This window comes from Arvicanthis niloticus, chromosome 13 (genome assembly GCF_011762505.2).
Source record: "Arvicanthis niloticus isolate mArvNil1 chromosome 13, mArvNil1.pat.X, whole genome shotgun sequence".
Classification (NCBI taxonomy): domain Eukaryota; kingdom Metazoa; phylum Chordata; class Mammalia; order Rodentia; family Muridae; genus Arvicanthis; species Arvicanthis niloticus.
In genome coordinates this window covers 47,003,221-47,019,533 of record NC_047670.1, presented here as the reverse complement: position 1 = coordinate 47,019,533, position 16,313 = coordinate 47,003,221, and the positions used below count along the sequence as shown (strand labels likewise).

The 16,313-nt window shown below is 37.8% G+C and overlaps 1 protein-coding gene across 1 annotated transcript in view; it reads left to right on the top strand.

The window, feature by feature from the left end:
• Positions 1 to 16,313, top strand: part of Fam135b (family with sequence similarity 135 member B) — a 266,848-nt gene that overhangs the window by 83,859 nt on the left and 166,676 nt on the right. Inside the window, exon 2 of the mRNA XM_034517362.2 lies at positions 12,797 to 12,892. Coding sequence (XP_034373253.1) covers positions 12,816 to 12,892 — 77 coding nt within the window. The 5' untranslated portion in view covers positions 12,797 to 12,815. The remainder of the gene's footprint in view (positions 1 to 12,796; positions 12,893 to 16,313) is intronic.

Sequence of the window (16,313 nt, the reverse complement as noted above, 5' to 3'; positions counted from 1 at the left end):
AAATTTCTTGACATGATATAGAAACCAAACAATTAGTTAGTTCTATAGAAAGATTGTTGCTACAGAAAACAATCAATCAAGGTGATTTACTAGAGGAGAAGAACTAGAAGCAGACAGAACTTGGGGGAAACTGGCTCTGGATTAAGACCAGAATACACTTGAGAGGCACCTTGGAGAGAGCCTCAGAGGAACAAGAAAATTTTAGTTTACTGAACTGTTTACTAAGCCTCAGGTACGTCTGATACAGGCACAGTTTCTGACCAGCAATAACCTGAGGACAGGGTTATCTTTCTAGGAAGGTATTATCTACAGTAGAGTGAGGAGGAGATCATTTGGACCATTCTGGCTAAGGTAAGGGTATAGACCTTCATGACCAAGGAAGTAGGAAGTCATTAAGTAGTTGCTCTAAATCATTGAAGTGCTTAGGGTCACTTCTTAGGGCCAGGGACATGGTGTTGCTTGGTTAAAAAAAGACTATAGATTGAGGGTTAAGAAAAATTAGAAAATCAATACACTTTACATAAATTGTAAGATGGCAGTGGGGAAGGGGGTGATTAGATGGCTGTATATAAATAGAAGTTTTAAAATATTTATGTGTATGAGGATTTTTCTGTATGTATGTCTGTGTGTGCATCATGCTTGGTGCGGAAAGAGGTCAGAAGATGGCATTAGAGCCCATAATACTTACTGGCGTTACAGAGCTTTGTGACTTGCCGTGTGGTTGCTGGGAACCAGGCATAGGTTTTCTGTACTGGTAGCCAGTGTTCTTAATTAATGAACTTTCTTTCCAGCTCTAGAAATTATTATGTTTGAAAAACTCTTGCCTCTGCTCTCCCCATTTACCCATTATTCTAATACCATAAAATATTTATAGAAATTAATAATGTGCCTAAAAGATGTAACCATTGAAGAAATGAAAACACAGATGGAATTTTAGGATTCTACTATTTCATTCCATAGCTGATATGAAAGTTCTCTGGGTAAGGACTGAGTCTGTGTCTACACAGTTCACTTCTCAGTAGTGCCTTAACAGTTGGACCAGGGACAAGTCACTCACTAAGTAAACTGGAGTGATCAGACTTCATATATGTTTCTTCAATACTCATTCAAAAATGAAAGCAGGATAAAACGTTGACTCAAGGGTTAAATCCTTTTGAAGATGTAGGTTTAGTTTCTAGTATACTCATGGTGGTTTTAAACCATCTGTAATTTCTCTTTTAGGAGATCTGACTCCCTCTTCTGACTTCTGTAGGCATCAGGCACACATGTGGTACATACACATACATAGGCTAAAACACTCATATAAACAAATTAAAATAAATAAAATATAAAGTTTAAGGAATAAAACTAAACCCCTCCATTTACTTTAAGAAGCCAGTATTTCTAATTCCAATTGTAAGGTTCATTACTTTTCTAAATCACTAGTCTCTGGTTACAAATAACAATGACTACCTCAAATGTTTTCTGTTTGTGAGATCCCAAAATGTTTACTTTAGATAAAAGTTATTTGGCTTTTCTTACAGTCATGAGTCTAGAGTGTTATCAGTTATGCACAGATGAGAAAATTGAGAAGCACACCTATCTGCACATATTCACTAGCTAGTAGAGTGGGATTTATGGCCATGGCAGTTTGGCACCAAAGTGTTACTTCTATACCAAGCTGCTCTCCAAGCTAACAGTTGCTAAAACTGTTACTCCCTCTATACCAAACTGTTCTTCAAGCCAACAGTTGCTAAAGTTTTCCTTCTGAGAAGCAGAGAGTTGGGTTTTTTTTCTGTTCAAAGTCCCTCCGAAATTGTTGCCCTGTGAGCCAACAACGGAAACCCCAAGGCAGACCTGGGCATTTGGACAAATGGAATCTGTGTCCCAGAAACAGGATACATGGTGCACGCTTGATACCAACTACAGTGAGTCCAGAAAAGACTGATCCTATGTTCTGTTTGGATCCTAGGAACTTCCGGAAAACATCCATGAGGAACACCTGTCAAAGATATCTATCTTTTGTTTCAGTTTCTTCTTGAGTAGAGCCTGCCTGAAAGTGTGTGAGGAGGCTGGAATTGAGGCACAGGAATTTTGTGGGTGGTCAGCGTGGGAATGAAATGATGCAAGCTGAGTCATGGTGCACTTACAAGGCTAATGGCAGATGCTAAATGAAGTGAGATTGCAAATCATTAAATCCAGGGCACAACCAGAGTACAACTGAAACATCAACCTCATCTCATTTGCAAAGCCTATGGTCTTTTTTCTTATGGTCAGGTCCTCTAATGTTCATCATCACCATTGGAGCAAGAAGTATGACCCTCTCTGGAGTGTGCACATCAGTAGCCTCTGCATCCCTCCTCTAGGCAGACTGTGCTATGAGGCGTTCCCAGGCACAATGGATTGTAGTTGCCTTCCCATCTACTTATAGACATATGCACAAGACAAAATAAGCCCAGGGTTGAGTTCTCATGGTTTCTCTAAGACGTGTTGTAGATGCAGGTTCAAAGTGAACACTGACAAACTGTATGTAATTGCCAAGAACAACAACAAACTGGCTCATTCATTTATAAGCATATTTGTCTTGTTTTCTTTCATTCCTTCTCTTGCCCAACGTAAGTACTATTCTATGCCCATACTCTCCCATGATACCTGGTAAACTTGGTAGTAGTCCTCTTTTAACACTTCTGTGTTTCCAGGTGGATGTGACTTCACTTTGTATGATAGGCAAAAGCTTGTGTTGGGGAGAGTGGTGTATAGGGAGTCTGGGAAGGAGGAGTGGAACTCCCAAGAAGTAGGCTATCAGTTAGAGAGGTGAGAGTTAGCTTTACCTTTCTATCAGTGATGGCTTGGGCAAAAACACAGTAATGTTTTGAGGAGGTAGAGTGCTCAAGTGAGAGCGGCTGAAGAGCAATTTTTGCAGTGTTGACTTTGAGGTAGTGAGAAAATAAAAGACTAAGACTTGTTTCTATGATAAGGATTCATGTGTTTCTTGGAATAGATGCCCAGTGGTGACAGGAATGGCCCAGTGGCATTGGTGGGTCTGTCTGTGCAGCCTCATATAGCATCACACTCTGAAGACCAAGATATTAAAGTTCCAGTCATGATTTTTCTCTCAGCCAGTCTGTGTGACAGATCCTCAAGGCACCCAGCAGGAAGGGGCTGATCTCTCTTCTCCCTAAATTTTCTAGAGTCTCTAAAGTCCTTAGTTCCCAATACAGTTCAGTTTATCTTCTTGTCCTGTTAGCAGTAGGGATTTGAGGCTATTTTTATTCCTGATTTGATCTTTTTGAGTTCTTTCTCTGACCAAATGACGTCATGGATCTGAACACTTTGGCTACCAAGAATGATAATGTTCTGGAATGGAAATTAAGAGTCAGGATTCCTGAGGGACCCTGAACATAGTACATGTGTCTTTGTATAAAACAGGATGGAAACATGAACCTATGGCCCATTGAATCTCCATGTTAGCTGTATGAGGAATTAGTGCCTGGATAGTGAAAGTGAACTCAAAGGGTTAAACAATGAAGCACAATTCTAAGCTTACTGATGTCTTCCTGTGATTCAACTTGAATTGGGTGTGCTTCGGTTATGCAAAGGAAATGCTTCTGAAACATTTATAGCCATTAATGAATGCAGAACCTTAAAATTAGATGGTGTGATATTCATAGACACTCAAAGCTGTCAGGAAGCATAGAGGACGTCAACTTGAGACTCGATCCTAAAGCAGGAATCCCCTCTTTAGCTTCTGGGCAGACAACATCTGCTGATATTCTTCTGGAAACTGCAAATCTGTGCCTTCTGAGCAGGTGTGTCTGTCACTTTTATCTCCAACTTGGGTCATTACATATTTTTGTCATTACTTTGAGACCCCCCCCCCACATATACATTAACCATAATGATGTGGGTCTTACCACCTCACTGCCCTGGGGTTTTTCGGAAAGAGGGAAAAATCTTCTGTCTTCTCTAAGGCTCAGAGAGATAGGGAGTCAAGTCAGACCAAGTCCCTGTCTTTTACTTGAACACTCAGTATGCCTCTCCCTCGTTCAGGGTCCTAGTTAGTCTTTGGGCTACTACTAAGATCTTCTCCAAGTACCTCAGCTCTGCTCATCACTCCTGGTGTTTCAGACAACCCTCCAGCCAGCCAGATCAGTTTGGAGAATGAAGCTTATCTTTCATTATCCTTAAATGTTATTGCATAATGTATGCATAATTCATTCTTTAATATTATTGTTATTAAACAGCTATTATATTCTATTGATAAACTATGAATTAGCATTAATTTTCAAAGCTAAGTCATTGCCACATACATATTATTATTTGTATGATTTTGGATGAGGAAATATGGAAGATCTGAAGCATGATTTAGGTAGCCTGTGAGGTCAGAACACGATCATCACATTTGGTAAATGTAGAACCACTGCCATTTCCATGAACTCAGATTTCTTGTTGGGAGGGGAGCTTTGGGTATGTGTGAATCCATACTTAGGTACCTTGGTGTGCATTTGGTTTTGTTGGTATCAGGAGCAGTAAGCTAGTGCCTACTGCAGTTCAAACTTGGAAATGAGTGCCTCTGAAGTATCTAGCGTTATCTGAGAAGACGCTCTGTGAATGTGTCAGTATAGGCTCCATCTCATGGAGTGGGACTTAAATCCTATTATAAAGTGTTGGTTACTCATATCATATTTGTACCACTATTGCAACAGAGGTTATATTTTACATTTTGCAGGCAGGTCCCTATAGTAACTCTAAGTATTAGTAGCTGAGTGAGACTGATGATCACATTTTGTCCTTTGGTAGTGTGTACAGAAAAGTCATGGAAAAAGTATCTTTCACAATAACTTCAAAATATCTTGGGATAAGTTTGAACAATAAAAGGCAAGATACAGATTCAGTTCAATCTCCATCAAAGTTCCAACACAAATTTTCAGATTAATTGAAAGAACAATCTTAAACTTTATATTGAAGCACACACACACACACACACACACACACACACACACACACACACACACACAAAACCATGAAAGAAAATCATGATAGTGGACAAGCCTGAATAATAAAAGAACTGTTAGAGGTATCACCTCCAAAATTTCAGGCTGTATTACAAAGCTATAGTAAAACAAACAAACAAACAAACAAACAAACAAAAACCAACCAACCAACCAACCAAACAAAAAAACCCCAATATGATACCAGCATAGTAACAGACACACTGATCAACGGAGTATACTTGAAGACCTGAACACAATTGCATATGCCTACAGACATCTGATTTTTTTTAAAATAAGAAGTGAAAAATACACTCAGGAGAGCATCTTCAACAAATGGTGCTGGTCACTTTCATTCTCAATGAGATTGTTTGCTGGAACATTAAGGAAATTCTCCCATAGTAGCCATGACATCTGGTAAGCTGTCATAGGACATGTTATTACAGTGTTTACTTGGAGTAATTCTCTAGGGTAGATAGAAAAGCATAGATCTCAGGGGTAGGTAGCTGTCAACCATCTTTTCATAGAGTATAGGGGCAGGTAGATGGCACGCATGTTTGTGTGGAGTATAGAATCAGATGTCAGGAAATCATTTTTGCATTGAGTGCAGGTACAAGTGTCTAATAACCGTCTCTGTATAGAGCACAGGTGCTGGTCGCTCAGAACAATCTTTTCATAAAATGCAAGGGTAGATGTCTGTGAAGCATTTCTCCATGGAATGCAGGTGTACGTATTTTAGAACCATCTTTTCATGAAGTGCAGGTGCATATGTGTAAATGATGCTTTTATTTTCTCAAATGATGGGATGAGATGAGAGCCGTACTCAAGCTGTGTAAATTCATGGCCTGACTGATCCCAGACTGTTTCTTTCTCTCTTCTAATTATCTCAAGGCCTAGGCCTGGAAGCTTCTAGCCTTCATACAATTTAATCTTCCAAGCTAACTGATTCAATCCACCTTCTTTTGGTTTCTGACTGAATTCTTGGTGTATTAAAATTACTCTCTTTATATACCAGAGATGCATCTCTGCATGTGGTACGTGAGCAGATTTCAGGGAGGGTTCTTCACATGTAGTACAGGGGCAGGTGCCAGGGAACCATTCTTGTCATTTGTCTCATAGTTGAGTGAAGTCAGCTTGTACTGACACTGTGATCTGAGTCTTAGTACTTGACTCTCCATTGTAGTTGTTACATTGTCCTCAGGTGACACTTTCTGTCCTTACCCTTTCATGATATTTGCCCAACTTCCTTTTTTCAGCTACTGTCTTTTTAGCACACTGATACCCTGTGCCCTTTTCATAAAATAAATGTATATAAAGGTCAACATACTTTTTGTGTTGGTTTAAAATATCAAAGGCTGCACAACTTAAATATTGAAAATTTGGAGAAAAACATACTTTACTGGAAAGCATGCTTGTTAAATAAGTCTTCTCTAGGAAATATCTAGTAAGATGCTAGAATTATAACACTTAAATTATATATATTTAAATATATTAAATAAATTAAATTATATATATGTGTGTGTGTGTGTGTGTGTGTGTGTGTGTTTAAAATCAGATTTCCCCAGCAGGCAAATGAGAACATTTTAAAACTTTTTGGAAAATGTAAATTGCTAATTATGCAGTTTAGACATATTGTAAAAATCAAAACAACCATGAACATTTAATTGACATGGACCTCTGTACCCCAGGGGCTGTAGAACCTCTAAGCTAAGGCAATTTGGTTATTTTGAAATGGATTACCTGACAGACTTTTGAAATCTTGCTGAAGAAAGGAATCCTGCTGAATTCCTATGTTGAAGAAAGAAATAAAACCAGTAATTTCTATGGCTGATTGAAAGCAATCTGGTAGCAGTAGCTGAAGACCTTGAGTATATGACATCATTAGTCATGAGTACTGCCCTTCTGGGCTGAGATTTCTTTACAAGAGCCTGTGTAAAGATCGAATGCTTAGGAGAACTCACATTGTAGAAAGAACTTAGGGAGAGAGATTAAAGTCAGACACAGCATGGGAATGAAGGTAAGAATCACTGTGTCTTATGAATAAGAAATCCACAGCTGTAAAATGTCTCTTGTGTCACACTGAAGTTAAGGAGGAGTAACTTTAAAGCTTAGGAAATTGATGTTCTAGACAAATCCTCATTGTGTTGAGAGTGTGAGGGTGTCCTAATAGGAGCATGACTAGGGAAGATGCCTGTACCCAGGTGGCAGAGCTAACAGAGGAATAAGATGGTGACCACATTCCTAGGGCAGTGCTATAGAAATAACGAGAAGGGATTGGATTTAAAGAACTGAAGATGGTGAGAACTGAAAACTAAGCTTGAGTGGATGAAAGACCAATGTCCTGTCAATTCCTGGGCATCTTCAAAGGGGAACAATCTTACATAATTCAGGAATCCTTTAGATATCTCTGATCCAAAGATGGAATATTTTCTTGGCACCATTTTTAGAGAATTGCTGACGACAGTTTTGGAAGGAAATAAGTGCATTCCTCCATCCCCTCCTGTTGATCAGTTTTCAGTACCTTTGACTACATCTTCCTGGATAATGATGACAAAAATCAACCAACCAACCAAACAAACAAACAAACAAACAACCTAAGAAAACTTACACTCACACAAGGGATTATGAAATCTGAAGATTAGTATAAAACGATAGCTCAGATAAAGTACACATTATGAGGAGGCTTAGATTAACATGTGTTATCAACCCTCTCCTTCATTTATGCTGAGGAGACCAAAGCTTGCAAGTTGAATCAAATGGTAAAAATGGGTATGCAAATCCTGAGTCATTTATTTACAAACCTGAGACACATACATATATGCGCTCATACGCTCGTGCTCACACACACACACACACACACACACCCCATTCACACTCATGCAAGCTCACCTATGCATACTCACATGCCTTACATGCCTTTCAATCACAGAGATTCCTGATTACTGCCTAGACTGTCTGCTTTTTACACAACAGGGCACAAATTTAGACTGTCTCTGTAACCCTAAAGGAAGGAGCTTGACTTGAGCTTTCAAAGAGAAAGGTTTAGTACTCTTTCCCGCAGTCACTTTTTTTTTTCTTCTTTCTTTGGCTGTACAAATAGGAAACTGATGCTGTCATCTACTCTCTGGCTCCTCTCTTAGCTCGAGTGTTTCTTTGTCCCAGACAGCTTTAGAGGCACGTTCAGTGGCTAAAAACTTTCCCATGAAAATGTTACTAGGTCTCTTCTGGTGTTAAGGAAATCTGGCAGTTTGACCCAATAATCTGGGTTTTTATCTTTATAGATGGTTCTTTTGTGAGAGGGACTGGGATCAAAGCTGAGGAAAAAACTGTATGGGAGAGACCAGATCTTCTGCTCTCCTCCTGAACAATGAAACCTCTTAGTAACCTCACATTACATCTTCAGACTTTCCTCTCTCCTAGTAGACTCCTCTGTAAGGCCCAACTGACCTCATACAGGTGAAAGCTTTTAGTGACCAGGCAGGGAGTGAAGTAGCATAGCTGGAGGCCTTACATACAATGGAAGTATGTATCAAGGGTAAGTGTGCTTACTCCGAGTGAGCTCAGATGGCAAATACCTAATGATCCTTTTCACTTTAAAAAGAGATTGCCATTGATTACCCCGGAGAAAAGCTTAGCAAAGGTTTTCTCACTCAAAGGTTAGTTCTTTAGAGAAACTCTGGTCTTATGGGAAAATACTTTTCTTCATTTTGAGCTCCCTGAGCTGGCCCTTCCAGCTGGGCAAGCATAGGTTCAAATTGTAATGGTCACTAGGTCACTCTTGCTCAGTTTGCATTTGGAGGGAACAGAATTCCTTCAAACTCTGTAATCTTAGTACTTGAGGATGTGGTTTCCAGGAAATGTGATTTTAGAGATGAATGTGGTAAAATTACATCCAAAAGGGTTTTTGCAGCTATCAATTACGGATGGCTATTGGTTGCAGCAGGCAGCCACAAAGACTTTGTGTTATGTATAAGGTGAGTTTGTGTTTGCGTTGTCTAGACATTCATGGTGATTTGGTGTTTTGCTATGGGTATCTTTTATGTGTTTGTTGAGTGTGAGTGAGTGTGTGGTTGTTAGTGTGTGTACTAGTTGTTGTAGGCATCATATAAGTGCCGTGGATTTTTTTTTTTACATGTAACTATGTCATGTTTGTGTATATTGCATGTATGCATGTAATTGGTGAGTATTGGATGTAGGTAAAGTGGGGTGTGTTGGGCATGTGCCTTGTAACTGCTATGTGTATATAAAATTCATGTATATATTTTACAGTATATCTAATAATGTATTAAACTGTTAACATACTTTAATCAAACCCTGTCACTAAGAATGTCCTTGTACCTCACTGGTATAAATTGGCATAATTATGCTCTAATTGTATTTTGAGAGAAAAGTTTCATTTTAACAGGAAGGGTGATATGGAGGAGGAGCTAAGGCGGGAGGAGTACTGAGAGGAAGAGAAGGAGTAAGAAGAGGAGGAGAAGAAGGAGAGGAGAAGCTAGGTGATGAGAGAGAGAAAGAGGGGGGAGACAGGGAGGCAAATGTTCATGTATCTCCACCAGTCAAAGATAGTTGATATATCTAGGTTGGGTATTGGGTTACACCTCTGATTGAGCAATATCAAACTTATAAAGCCTTTGATTAACATTTTTAAAAAAATGTATAAGTGCAAAAGGAAAAGGGGGCATGGGATAGGGGCTTCTAAGGGGGGGGATGGGGAAAGAGGATGGCATCTGAAGTGTAAATAAAATATCCAATAAAAATGGAAGAAAAAGGGGAAAAAAGAATGTCTTATAAGGTAAATGTAAGCCATGTGGAAAACAGTGAACAGGAAGTTCAGCAACGATCCAGAATTATATGACTCACAATGTACTGGGTTAACTCAAGTCTATTCAACTCCAAACATAGTATTTGAGGCAGTGTTCTGAAAGGAGTGTGAATGTCAGAATTCCCAGAGGATGGGTGAGTGAGACCTTACTCAGTAGATCTAGATTAGGACTCAAAGTTGTTGCTTTCATCACTGAAGCTGCTAGTTGACCATATTCAAAAGCCACCAGTCTAAGATCCTCAGTAAGTTTCAAGTGAAAAGATCTAGGGAGAAGATTGGGATCAATGGAGATAGTTTTGAACTATTGAACCTAAATTTCATATCATGACCAAAGTGGAAATTTAAAATGGATATTGTAAAATTTGAACTTGGCTTCTTCCTTTAGTAGCATGTGCGGGTTATAATTAATCACATGATATTAAAGAAAATGGTTACTGTATTTGTGTTTCCAAATTTTAGAACTCTGACTTTATTAATACGTTCTAACTCATAGGATGGTAAAATTTCCACAGAGAAAATGTGCATTTTTCATCTAGTAAACATTTTTTTCTTCTAAATATTTGTTTCATAGTTCTTTACTGCTCCCAGAAAACATGCACATAAGTATTGGAGCTGGCAAAGCAAGGTCTTTGGGATCCTGGGTCACTATTGTTCCCAAAATAGTAGCAGTGTTTTGTGTAAATAAGAATGTGTAAAACCCTTGGCCTGCATTTAACTTAACACGTGACAGTGACAATCGATACTTGCATTCTCCCAACCTCACACTCTTCCTCCTTCTCCCACTCTCCTCTCTTTCTCTCCCTTCCTTCCTCCCGTTCTTCCTTCTTTTCTCTTTCTATGTCCTTGTCAGTATCTTTGTTTCTATCTATCTCTATTTTTCTTTCTCTGCCTCTTTCTCCCTCTGTGTGTCTGTTTCTGTTTGTCTCTGTGTCTGTTTCTTTCTCCCTCTATATATCTGTCTCTGTCTCTGTCTTTTTCTGTCTCTCTCTGTCTCTGTTTTTCTCTGTCTCTCTGTCTCAGTCTCTCTCTCTCTCTCTCTCTCTCTCTCTCTCTCTCTCTCTCTCTGTGTGTGTGTGTGTACATATTCCAGCCCCAGAGATAATAGTTCAGGAGACACAAGAGTAATTAAAGGCTGGCACACACAATTAAAGAGTCAGATGGCTGAGCCAGCACTACAGACTTGTGATCATTGTGACTGTGGGATGATAAGAAAATAGGGAGCATACAGTGCTTCTTTCAGTATGATAAGTGAATCACAGAGAGAGCTATTTGGCCTTTCCTGGACACATCTTGAGATTGGTGTTAAGAGGGCAGGTTCTGACCCCAGCTGGTTCTATTGTGTTGGCCAATACTATAGCTCACTCTGGAGTGCCCAGCGCAATGAATAGTCTAGGTGGTTCAGTTTTGTTTTGTTTTGTTTTTGTATGAGAATTCTGAGTTTCAGCCTTTATATAGGTCGGTTAAAAGGATGTGCAGCATTCTCATTTGATACGCTGCCTTCTGTATTTTTGGAAGTATTTCCTGGGAGGGAGCCCTTGCCAGTATTGAAACATAAGATGAAAGCTTACTTAATCCTGTACAGTGTACTACTGTTCTTGGGAGCTGGCCTAGCATCACCCTAGGTAGCTGACTCTGAACTCAAGAAGGGGGGTTTCCGAGAAGACCCACATGTCCATCACCTTTGCCAGCCATGAAAGTCTATGTGTCCTCTGATTTTATCTCTTCTGATCTCAGTCTCTCACACAGGTCATACCAGCTACCAAGAATAGCTGGGCCACAGGTACATTGCGAGAATTATGTTCTATATTACCCAGAATTCTCCTGGGTAGATGGCATTGTCTTCATGACACATAGTAGTAAACTGGGCTTTGAAAAAATGAGACTTTCCAAAGAGTGCAATATTTTATTTTAGAATGTAAAGAATAACTTCCTTTATCTTTTTTGTTCATCTGAACAAATTAAGACAAGAATTGTTATCACAAAATTGTCAAAAACCAGGTTGTATGTATAATATGATATACAGGACTGTGAGTACAGCAGGTGTTCTATTAATTCATTTTCCCTTCTTTGTTCAAATATCTCATATCTAGTTGATTTTACACACTCCAAAGGTTTATTCTGCCTGAGGTCCTCTTCTTGATTTGTTTGCAATATGAGATTATAATTCTATTTCTTTCCATGTGTCTCACCCAACCTTCTTATCAGCTTTTGCATCCATCTGTCAAGTTGGATAGCATCTGCTTGTCATAACACTCATGTGTTCTGTTGCCACTTTAGTCACCTGACTCTTCAATATTGATGATGGAATGACATTCTGTGATTATTATGCATTGTCATCAGTGCTGGCTAGCATTTATTGAGAATTTGCTACCTACCAGAGTGTGGGCAAAAAGGATCAACTGGGGGTGTTCACTTCATTCTCTCATAATTTAGCCAAACCAAATGTAGTCCACACTCACAGATGAAACAGCACCAAGAAACAGGGGAGTTAAATGAGTTGCCTAAGGTCTCCTGTCAGAAAGAAGGTGAGCTCCTGATAGTAATTGCGGCTATGTGGCCTCCATGTCAGAAATGGATGAAAGGACCATAGATCAGGACTTAGCTCCAGCCATAACAGGTACTAAACACAAGGCCTTAAGTAAAGAACTGTCTGTCTTTCTCTCTTTTCTCTCTTTTCTTTCTTCTCTCTCTCTTTCTCTCTCTCTCTCCCCCTTCCCTCTCTCTTTTCCCTTGCTTCCTTCCTGCGTTCCTTCCTTTCTTTCTTTCTTTCTTTCTTTCTTTCTTTCTTTCTTTCTTTCTTTCTTTCTTTCTTTTTTTCTTTCTTTCTCTATAAGAAGAACCTTGTAACACACCATGAAGCAGACACATAGTGTTGTATTGGTCATATCAGTCACATGATCTTGTCCATCTAAGCATTGCTAAGTTGCTGGCTATTGAAACCAGGCTGTATATGTTTGGCTAAAGTCATCTTAAGCAATTAACTTATTTCTTTGCTTTTCAGGTAATGAACCAAAAAGATCATGTCTGAAGTACAAGGAACAGTTGAGTTTTCTGTGGAGCTACATAAATTTTACAATGTGGATCTCTTTCAGAGAGGGTGAGTATAATTCAAATTCTGAATAAGTGTGTGTGTGTGTGTGTGTGTGTGGTCAGTTAATAAGAAATTTGGATTATTAAAGAACTTTCATTATTTTCCTACCCAGTGGAAAATTCAAACTATTAGTTCATCTGATAGTAAATTAGGCATTGACTACGAGCTAATTTAACTCATAGCTCTCACATCTTTTTTCTGTAGTTCCTTTTCTCTGTTGATCTTTTCACTGCATTTTTAAAAACTGAGTTAGGGGATGTAAAGTATATGCACATGTTCTCTGCATCAGATCTTGCCTTCAGGTTCCTGTCATGTCTGAGTTCCTGTCCTGATTTCCTTTTATGATGAACTGTGATGTGGAAGAGTAAGCCAAATAAACCCTTTCCTCTGCAAGTTGCTTTGGTCATGGCGTTTCACCATAGCAATAGCAACCCTACGATAATGCCGTTCTCTCTTTCCATACCATCCTCATTTATACTCTTATAAAAAAAACAACATGTAGTATTTATGTTTATATGATAATTTAACCCAATACAATATCCTCTCTCTTGAAAAAATATATTACATGCATACACACAAACATATATCTAATATGATTATGTAATATATATATATATATATGGTTATATATATATAACCATATATATATATATATATATGGTTATAACCATATATATATATATATATATATATATTAGAATGACCTAATTACACACATATATATGTATGTGTATATATATATATATATATATATATATATATATATATGACCTATACTATATATATAGTATAGGTTATCTTATCTTCATTCATTTCTTTAAGGACATTGAGATTATTGGTACCAGTCATACTACTATCAGCATCATACTGATGATTTTTCCTTTGTGTACACACACACACACACAGACACACATGCACACGCACACACACACACACTCAGGGTAGGTTTGCAAGATCATTCTATCACTTTTTTGTAACCTCTAATCAGCTTTCCATAATTGTTGTACTATTTTATAATACTGTCTACATGTGTGAAAGTCCCCTCTGTGTAAATCCTTGCCAACATTTATTTGTTATTTGATAATAGCTTTTCTAATTAAGGCTAGATGAGATTTCCTTGTAGCCTTAATGATCATTTACTTGCTAATTAGCATTATTAGACTGGTTTGTTTTTCAAACATTTGCTGGTCATTTGGGTATCTTCCTATGAGAAAGATGTAATTAGGTCATTCTACTAAACCTCTTGGTGCCCATTCTTGACATTACATAGCCTATTTTTATTGACTCTGCTGGGTGAAGAAATTATAAGACTAGCATAGTCTCAGGGCAGAGACATAGATAGAAGCTGTCTTTGGGTAGAAGAACCTATGTACAGTTTCAACCAGATTTATCAACTAGGGTTGGACACCTCATGATCAGTTTTCTGAGTATTTTGACAAACTGTGGTTGTACGTAATGTTCTGTGTATGCTGAAAGAGGAAGCATTCTTTGATGATGGTGAGAGCTACATTGGACTAATACTAAATACATAAGTATTTAGACTGCAGTTAGAAATTATAATGATTTATGAAGCAGCAGAAGTAGGTTTTTGTTTTTTAAGGGGTCACACATTCACAACGATGCTGGTTTTACAGTAAAAGGTATACATCTTGTATTGAGTGGGCCTTAAATCTAATCAGATAGCTACTGGCTACTTCCAAGATAAAAGTGTCACGATTATGCCATATGGGTACATCTTGTCATGCTAGTCATTCATTATTGAGATTTATAGGATTTGCAGCTGGTTAGGCCTACTGATTGTTTATCTCCCTTCCAATACCTTCTTACTTAGAACGAACCACAGTAGATTTGAGCAGGCTCCATTCTTTCTGATGATGCTGCATTCATACTCAGATCAAATTTTACATTTGTTAGAAAAGGTGCCAGTTTTGCTAATTTCATCCTAACATCAGACACTTTTGTATTTGTTTCCTATCTCTAAATGTAAGTAGCACCTTGTGCACTTTTTAATATAGGCCTCTTTAGAGCTGAGAGTATAAATATCACATTCTTAGCATAGCCAAGTGGATTGGGGAACATAAGACTCTCTCACTCACTATCCTGAATTCTTTTTTATTAATCAAGCCTGTTGTCTAAGTGGTCTACATTCTTGCCAAAGTGCACAAGATAGATGATATTACATGTTCAATTTACAGTGATTTTAGCCAAGAGGTATAGATAAATCAAGATACTCTAATAATTAAGATCTAGATTAACTCTGAATCACTTGCCTTGTTCTTATGTCTAACAGTCCTGAGTCCTGTTCAGTAGCTCAGATGTCATTAACAAGAAGGGCTCCACAGAATAGTGAGGCTCATGGCACATAACACTCCAATTTATGGTTGGAAACAGCCATAAATGTAATTTTACTTTTAACTACCTGAACTCTTACAGAACTCTAGAGTTATGAATGTAGGATGATACTGATAGTTGAATAATAGCACCACCAGGAAATGCCTTAACATTACTTATGCAACTCCTACTAAAAGTTAGTTGAAGCACACAGTGGAATTTAAAATGACAGTTTAATCAATCAGATCCATAAATAAATAGGCTGAGTTGAGTTTATTTTAAATGTTATTTGATATGTAGACCCATGAGGAATATTTATCACCTAGCCCATCCTAACGGTAAATTTGGTTGGGGGTATTGAGAGTTTTATATGAAGTTGTCAGTGTTAACAAAGCCTTGTAGAAACATCCCAGGCATGAACATCAGATCTTTGTGAAGTTGTAAAAGGTGTTGAAAAGTCAATGTGAAAATCATAACTTGTTGTTTGTCTGCAATGTTCCTTTTATATTCGAATGTTTGGGAGGCATCGTGTAGCCAAGCTCATCAATAGATGGTAGCATAAAATGAAGCTAAATTAGAACCAAGACCTGTAGGGCGCATAACTTACATGATTAGTAAGAAAAAAATAATATTAGAAGAAAACAGTATCTATTTTAAATGATGGGTTATTGCAACCTCATTTTATATTTAAACATTTCCTTTTCTACATGCTGGCTCATGAGCTATATCGTGCAGCAATACTTATTCAAGATTGTGTCTTATATAATCTTATGTAAGATTATATATATATATATATATGTATATGTATATATATAATACATACATATATATACTTGGTCAAAGATATGCATATATATATAAATATACTTGGTCAAAGATATGCTTACTTATGAATATGCAAATCATTAAGAGATAGAGACCATGAATGCACCAGAAGAGCATTTTCTTTTACAGACTTTCAATTCTGTATTAAAAATGTATCTGTTAAACTTTTTTACAGATATATAATACATTTTGCTTATATATACTACCCATTACCTCTTCTCAGTCTTGATGAACCCTTCCTTTCTCTCAACATAATGACTTGTTAGTTTTG